Raw genomic sequence first — 8,641 nt, 5'->3', positions numbered from 1 at the left:
GGTTGGGCAGAGTGGGTAGGGCTAGGGCATACCCAGCTGGGGAACCCTACCATTTGGCACTGAAAGGCCTTGGATACAGGCTATGCCCACCAAGTCTCAGGTGCTGTACATAGAAGCTAGGCTGCTTCTGCCCCCTCAACCCCTGAGGGTGCGGGGCCTGCCGCTGCCACTGTGCACAGGTAGCCTGCTTCCCCCTAGATTCTGAGCTCTTGTTAATCCATCAGGAAGAATGGACGGCCTCTGTCAGCATGAAGCAATAGACCATCCAGGGACCATTCACGAAGCCCGAGGAGCCAGGACTGCTGGTGTGGGGCCCGCAGAGGACAGAGGAGGTCCTTCCATGGCCACTGATGCCCTGACTGCAGCTCATTCGACCTGAGGTGGGCAGAGTGGAAAAGGCACCCCAGTTTCCAAGACTCAGTATCAAAAAAGACTGACATGCCACATTGTCTTAGACCGATCACATAATGAAAGGCAGACATTTGGATATATTGCTATATAAAGTATGTTTACTAATTTCCCTAGCTCCTTCATTGTTTTGTCTCTAGTGGTTTAAAACAATTATTATTTTAATGTGTGTATGTGTGCTTATGTATGCATGCACGTGAGTATATCTGTATGCATGTGTATTTTTGGTTGAGCTCACCCGTGCATACATGTGGAGGTCAGAGGCCAACATCAGCTGTCATTCTCAATCTTATTTTTTGAGACAGAATCTCTCACTGAACCTGGAACTCGCTGATTCACCTAGGCTGGCTGACTGCTGAGCCCTGGGATAAGTATATCTCTGCGCCTACCCTCTAGCACTGGGGTTACAAACATACAAGTCACCCCTGGCTTTTACATGGCTGACTGGGATCAAAACTCAGGTCCTCACGCTTGCAAGGCAAGAACTTTACTCACTGAGCCATCTCCTCAGTCCTATTTCTGGTGTGTTTTGAGACAATGTCTTGCTATGTAAGCCAGGCTGTCCTGAAACTTTCTATGTAGCACAGACTGGCCTTGAATTCACCGGTTCTCCTGCCTCAGTCTCCCAAGTGCTGGGATTACAGATGTGTGTCACCACACCTGGCTCTAATTGGGCTCTAATGTTATCCTTGGGTGGGGAACATGTTAATCTCTGTACGCTTCCAATTTTAGAATTTGTGTTGGCTAAGTGAGCACTCATACCTGGCTCTGAAAATGTAGTCCAAGCTGCCCCTGATCTCATGATCCTCCTGCCTCACACTCCTCAACTGGAGGAGCCCTGGTACATGCCACAATACCAACTCCATGTTTTTGTGTTTTGATCTTTGAACATGTACAGTGTGTGTGTGTGGGGGGGGGGAGTCCATATCTGTGCCACATCATGCATGTGGAGTTCCGAGGGAAACCTTGGGTGTCTGTCCTTACCTTCTGCCTTGCTTGAGGCAGTCTCTCGTCCACTGCTACATACACCAGGGTAGCTGGTCCTCGAGATTCCAGGGACTCTTCCCATCATTCCATGGGTGTGGGGATTATAGAATGTGCACGACTATATCTGGATTTATGTGGGTTCTGAGGATTAGAATTCCTGTCCTCCCATTTGCACAGCAAGCACCTTACCCATTGAGCCATCTTCCTAGTTCAACTTTTTAAATGTGGATATTGATTTTATTTATTTTTGAGACAGGGTCTCCCTGTAGCCCAAGCTGGCCTGGAACACACAATATAGACCAGGCTGGCCTTGATCTCACAGAGATTCATCTGCCTCTGCCTCCCTGGGGCTGGGATTAATGGGGTGCACCACCAGGCCCGGCTCTTATTTTTATTTATGTGTATGTGTGCCTGTGCATATGAGTGCAGGGCCCATGGAGGCCAGGAGAGAGCGTCATATCCCTTGGAGCTGGAGTTACAGGTGGTTGTTAGCTGCCATGTGGGTGCTGGCTTTGAACCTGAGTCCTCTGGGAGAGCAGCAAGTGCTCTTAACCACTGAGTCATCTCTCCAGCTCCCTAATGACATATGTCATCAGCATGACATTTTCATAAGACAGCTCTGTTCCATAGGTGAGGAGATTAAAATATCTCCCTACATACATATGCATAGTATACATAAGTTATACACTAAACAGAATGGGAGGTAGTGATAAATGTCACAAGGAAAACAAAGCAGGCAGAGTGGGTGGAGGACTCACATGTGATGTCAGCTGCTTGTGGTTTAAATAATAGATTCATCGTCACAGTCCAAGGTTAAGGCTTGTAGAAGACACATCTTCTCCCCTGGTCCTCACAAGGGTCATCCCTCTGTGTACGTGTCCAGATCACATTGTGCGTGCATGTGGCTGTGCACGTGTGCCCATGAGGTGTTGTTTCTCAGGCACTGTCTACTTTTTCTTTTTTGAGGCAGAGTCTCTCACTGAACAGAGCTCACCAATAGGCTAGACCAGGTGGCCAGCAAGCCCCAGAGATCCTCCTGTCTCCATCTCCCCAGCATTGAGATTATAGGAACCTGCTACCACAAATGTGGGTTTTAGGCACTGAACTCAGCTGCCTCATGCTTGCACAGCAAGCGCTTTACTAACTGAGCCATCTCCCAGGCCTGATCATCTCTACTTAAAAGGAAGTCAGTTGGATTGGAGTCACCCAAGGCCCTCCTCTCACCACCCCCGCTTGTGTCCTTGCAGGTCCTGCCTTCAGCTACAACCCCGTTCTGGGGCTGCTTCTCCTGAAAGGATATAGCCTGTGGCAGTCAGCACAAGAGCAGAGCCTCCACGCAAGATGCTCCCTGACCAGACACTGGACTGGAACTAGGTTATTTCTTTGCTTTTAAAAATAAAAGCACTGGGGGCTGAGGAGATGGCTCCACAGTTAAGAGCACTAGGTGATCCTGCAGGGGTCTGGGTTCAATTCCTAGCACCCACATGGCAGCTAACAACTACTATAACTCCAGTTCCAAAGGTTCTGATGCCCTCTTCTGGCCTCTGCAGGCACCGTACACATGGGTGCACTTATATACATACAAGAAGGCAAAATAGTCATACACATAAAATAAAAACAAAGAAAGGGCCAGTGAGAGGCTGTGGATAAAGGTGCTTGCTGCTAAGCCTTGATGAACTGAGTTCAATCCGTGGGACCCACATTACCACAGAGAACCAACTTCTGCAAGCTGTTCTCTGATCTCTACACATGCGCTGTGGCATACATGTCTCCCCCTCCCGCCAAAAAAAAGTTTTTTAAAAGTGACCCAAATGGCACATGAGTCCAGGGAGACACTGGTGGCTCACCCTCACACACGGAGCTGGTGTTTCAGCAAGACTTGGTTCTCAGGAGGCTTTGATCCAACTACCAAACCCAGCAGCAGCAGCAGAGCTGTGGATGGCAAATTTCCAAAACAGATTGTTGAGAAAAACCAAGCTGCAAACAAAACACGGTTATAAAAACACACAGAATGCAATGAAACAAACCCAGGGAACCTTCCACCATTCATATGTGAGGTGTGTGGGTCCACTCACCAGGCAGAGAGGCTGGGACTAGGCCAAGGCAGGAAGGCTTCTTTCTATGCTGTCTCTTATATTGTTGGAGGTTTATTTGTTTTGTTTTAAAATGTTAAGAATGTATCCAAATTGTTCCATTAAAAGATAAAGCAGGTATCAAATACCCTAGCTTGGGCTTCGGCTCCAATCATTGGCTCTCTCTGGTTCCATGACTTAGGGTGAAGCCCTCACCCTCTCTGAGCCAGAAACAGTCTTAGAGCTGCAAGCATGTATCTATACATGTACCTATGTGGATTCATGCATTCAGGACATACCACGTGTGCATACACTCATGCAATCTAGACACAAATTTTCATATCAAGAACATGTCACATATATACATGTGTGCACAACCAGTATACTGTGTGTGTGTGTGTGTGTGTGTGTGTGTGTGTGTGTGTGTCTCCATTTTGAGCCCCTGGGCCTCTAAGCTCCCCTCATAGGCAGTATGAGGACCAAGGCCCACCCTGTATTTGGCCGGGGGTGCTGGTGACATCAAAGCAGGAGGGGCCCTGCCATGTCTGACAGAGAAGCTGGAAACAGGTTGAATTTACAGCTGGGAACCTAGGTTTGAATCCAGACCCATAGTTGACTGTGGGGCACATCCCCTGCTTCCCGACCTGGGTCTGCAACCTGATGCCACTTAACTTGCAGGGCATGATGGGACGGGGACCAGCTCATCATGAGAAACAGCCCTGCCAGTTGGGTAGTTCAGCCCAGTATAGCCTGTCCTCGCTGCCGGGGCTCCTGATGCTGTCCTGGTACCTAGGCACCTCATTTTGAACAGTCTGTGGTTGGACCCTGGGGAGAGCTGGGAGCTGGAGACAAACCCACCATCTATTCTTCCCAGAGGGCCTTGCAATAACGAGGGCAAATTGGGAGACAGGTGGGGACAGCAGGGTCCCCTGGTGGGGGAGCCAGAGGCTGAGGCACAGCAAATCCTGTTACCTCTGGACCATGACGCTTGTCACAGGCACTAATCCCTTAAAAGGAGCTATCAGCAGCTTAAGACCCATTTAGCAATGGGTGGCCACTAAGGAGTTGCCAGGGACTGCTAGACTAGAACTTTCTAGAACTTTCTCTGGCCCAGGGCCACCAGGCCAAGCCTATGTGCTCCCTGTGAGCTACCTGAGCTGTCTGATCTCTATTCCACTTGCAGCCCTGCAGCAGTCCAGTAGGGACCATGGGGTCGCTGGTCGTGTGGCTAAGTAACTGGCAATGCGTGGAGTCAATGGTACTGGGGTTCCAGAGTCATGGGGTGTGTTCATCAGTGAGTTGGGGTGGGCCTGGTGAGGTATGACTTCCAAGTTCTGCACCCCAATTCTCAGCTTCTGCCCTGATCTGGCAACTGAGAGTTCTAGCTCAGGGGAACATGTTTGGTATGATCCGCAGAAGGCAAAATACATATACACACATACCATATACATACACCATATATAAATATCACACCTTCACCATACACAGACCATACCCACATATCCATATACACCATAAACATATACCACACACACAATACACACACATACCATATACATATACCACATAGACACTCAGGCCCATGCATACACACAATCATGCACACTGGTCTGGACCTGTCCCTGGCCCAGAGACAAGGGCTGGGTAGACAGCTCCATCCTTGCTCCCAGCCTAGGGCCTAGCAACACCCCTGAAGCCCATTCCCCTTCTCCCACAGTGCCTCTGGGGCTCCTAATTAGAGGGTGAGTCACCAGCACAGGGCTAGGGGGAGTAACTGGCGTGGACAGGTTATTTCTCTGTGCCCAAAGCACCCTGGACCGCTCTGAGCACTCAGCAAAGACCAAGAAGTGTGGATGAATGAGTGTCTGGCTGGCAGGCCAGCTGGGGGCTCCCTGCTTAAGTCCTCAAAGCCCAGAGCTGCCCATGTGGCTATGGGCAGAGCTGCAAATCGGTGAGGGATGCAGCAGACACAAAGCTCTGCCAGGGGTTCAGGTCACAGAGGCCTTGGGGTGTCCAGCAACCCCTCATCACATCCTGTCACAGCAGGCCCTGGCCTGGGACTGCTCAGCTCACTGATGCTTAGGACACTCAGGCTCCCAAGGATGGGACACATCTACCCCTAAATACTCCCTGACCCCCATCCTTCTCTCAGGCTGCCTACGAGCAAATCTGCTCAGGTGTCCACGGGAGTGTGGCAGAGGGTACAGTGGGGCCCTGGGCAGCCAGGCAGCTTGGGCCTCAGACACACAGGACCAAGCGGAGAATAATGGAGAAAAAGTTTTATTTCATCAGGCCAGGACTGTGGAGTCAGGCCACAGCCTGGCCACCAGTTCTCGCACCAGGACAGCTGGTGTGGGGACACTTCAGGACAGGAAGGGGCTCAGAACAGAAGGAAGGGGAAGAGAGGCCCAGTGTTCCAGGGAAGACAAGAATATGGGGGGATAGGATCGGCATGGTAGTTCCTAGCAGCTGTCCTACTGGCCAGGGACATGAGACAGGGTGGCCATCTGAGCAGAGGCTGTGGCTTAATGTGACACGATGCAGTTACAGTGGCAGAGGGGACCAGGGACAACGTGGAGTGACTCTGTGGGGATGAAGGGCTAGTCTGAGTCTGGGGCCGTAGATCTGAGATACAGTGCGTGCAGGCTATAGAGTGGGTCTGCCATGGATGGGCGAAAGAGCGACGTGGTGCTGCAGAGCAGGGATGGCACAGGCCAGCCTGAGCTCCAGCAGCTACAGAGAAGGGATGCTGGGTGCAGGCTATGCTGAGATCCTGTGGCTGCGGAGTAACGACACAGTAGGTGTGAACAGGTTAGGCCGAGGTCTGTCGGCTGAAGAGCTCGATGGTGAGTGCGCTGAGGAAGGCGGGGATGCTGTCCTGCCGCAGCAGGTGCAGTTCAATGAGCTCAGGCACGGAGCGCGAGAACTCTGTCTCCAGCAGCTGCATCTTAGAGCCCGAGGGTCCCGTGGCCTGTGGGTGGGAGAGACAGGAGTGTGGTCAGCACTGGCTGGTTGGCAGGTGTCTACCTTCTGTTCCGATGTGCTCTCTAGTGGAGGAGCAGGGATGGGGAGGGCGATGCTGCCTGAGACTAGGAGTAGAATCCGGGTCAGAGAGGCACTGGCCTGCTTCTGTCCACTGCTTACAAATCCCAAATTCAAGGTCATTAGCAGTGAGAGCTGAGATTCGCAGCAAGCAGCCAGCCCTGCCCCAGCACTGCTACTCCCTTCTTCCTCGGCACCCCACGTGCATTCCCAGGAGCCTCCGTCCCAGTCCCCAGCTCCTCAGCTGTCCTGCCCCATCTGGGAAGCCCAAGTGAGCTCCAAATTTCTTCCCGGATATGTAGGATCCTCCCAGTCTCAGTTTCCCAGTCTGTGCAGCCAGGGTGCTAGGTGGTCCGGGAAACCCCAAGGGAGGTCTGGCCCAGGTGGAGGGGACTCTGGAGGCCCGATGGTCCTGGTTCTGCTTCCTCTTGTCCATGTCACTTATAACTGAGGGAAGGGCAAGGTGGGTCTGTGACACTGTGTGTCCACACTGTGTGTGGAAGTGGCTTACAGACAGGCTCACAGCTGCAGTGGGACACAGGTCAGAACTCTGGGTACAAACGGGGAGACTGAGGCTTAGGGAACCTGGGCTTGCCCAGATTACTTCAGTCTTGGCAAGTCACCCTACTGTGGTGCAGGCTGGGCTGGGAGGAGCAGACAGAGGCCCTGGGCCTCCCTCTTACTCCGACTTTCCCAGCTGTTACTCATCCTAGGCCTCCCCTGCCAAGCAGCACTGGCCACTCAGTTGGTGGGGTGTAGGGAAGGTCCTGTGTTCAGGGCCAGGAAAGTGGCAGGCATAAACTACCTAGGCTCCCTCCCAAACCTTAGGTCTGATAAAGGACTGGTGTCCAGAAAACCTAGAACCCTCTTGACTCAGCCCCAGAAAGACAGAGGGCCCCATTAAGAGCAGGGCAAAGGTCTGACCAGGTAAGCAGTAGATGTGCAGATCCACTATGGGTGATTAGATGGATGTGAGTCAGGAGGATCCCATAAGGATGCTAAGAAAGATGAGAAGCACTGCATCTCTAGTGGAAGTATAAAAAGCACAGCTCCTTCCTCAGCAATGTGACTCTGTGACTGCACTCTAGGGTGTGCCCAGGACAACTGAACCTATGCATCCACAGAGAGTAACGGAGATGTATATATGAGTGCCCACAGTGACATGATTCACAACAGCCCCACGGTGATGCAGGAATAAACCAACTGTGGTTTAGCCACCAAGGAAGCATTACTCAGTCATGAAAAGGGGAGGGCACACATAATGTGTGCTAGTTCAGGGTTACACCTTGAACAAGCATATCTACATGATTTCATCGACAGGAGGCATCCACATGGGCAATGTGGCAGAGGCAGGGGCCAGGGTGGTGCATAGCAGAGTGAAGGGGGTGGGGAGTGCCTGCCCTGGGTACTGTGTTTTTCTGGGGGTTAGCCTGTGCCAATGGATGCACACTAAAACAAAACTCATAATGATAGATGAAGCTGTGGCAGGGGAAGTGTCTCAATGATACAGCTGGCCTGGCAGCTCCCAACAGCCACACTCACACCAGACCGAGGGTCTAGGGGGTGGCACCCCTGCCACTGGCTCCCCAGCATGAGCAAGAGGGATCTAGGGAGGCTGCAGGGGTTTGGGCTGTGTCACCAGGTACCACCCTCATCCCTTGCAGGGCATCAAAGCAGGTGCTGCTGTGTCTAACCAACCCCTGAGCTGCCTCCTGCCTCTTGCTTGTTACCTGGGCTTTCCTTCTGTTTTCTCACTTGGGCCGACCCCCAGCCTTGTTCCCATGGCCCTTAATTCATTTAGCCTTGTCATAGTTCAACACAAACCATCTTTAAACAAAAATAAGAGAAACCACTCTGACCTTTTCTCAAGAAAATCCTTTCATTTCTCCCTTCTGCTCTCAGCGCACAATGTTTTCCCCGAAATGTCAGAGGGGCTGACACCGCAGCAGCTGTCGGGGAAGCGGAGCCGGCAGGGCTGCTGGGTGGGGGTGGGAGCAGGGCAGGAGGAGAAACTGCAGAGTTCCTTCCCTTCCCAGGACTCCCATGGCCTGGCCGTCCTCTGGGTTTCATGCCTCATGCCTTCCCTGCCCTCGCTAGATGATGGGGGCCTGGGTTCTAGATGAGAGAGAGAG

General features: G+C 52.1%; 1 protein-coding gene across 4 annotated transcripts in view; it reads right to left on the bottom strand.

Annotated features, from left to right (window-relative positions):
• Nucleotides 1-5,731: 5,731 nt before the first annotated feature.
• Nucleotides 5,732-8,641, bottom strand: part of Mad1l1 (mitotic arrest deficient 1 like 1) — a 368,748-nt gene continuing 365,838 nt past the window's right edge. For 2 of the 4 annotated variants that reach the window (XM_029555183.1, XM_029555182.1), the window contains exon 17: nucleotides 5,732-6,438. In XM_029555183.1, the coding sequence (XP_029411043.1) occupies nucleotides 6,280-6,438 (159 nt within the window). In that variant the 3' untranslated portion in view covers nucleotides 5,732-6,279. The remainder of the gene's footprint in view (nucleotides 6,439-8,641) is intronic. The other 2 variants (XM_008851411.3, XM_029555181.1) reach the window with 1 other exon arrangement.

This window comes from Nannospalax galili, unplaced genomic scaffold (assembly GCF_000622305.1).
Source record: "Nannospalax galili isolate Female #2095 unplaced genomic scaffold, S.galili_v1.0 scaffold664, whole genome shotgun sequence".
Lineage (NCBI taxonomy): Eukaryota > Metazoa > Chordata > Mammalia > Rodentia > Spalacidae > Nannospalax > Nannospalax galili.
This window is presented reverse-complemented; position numbering and strand designations above follow the sequence as displayed.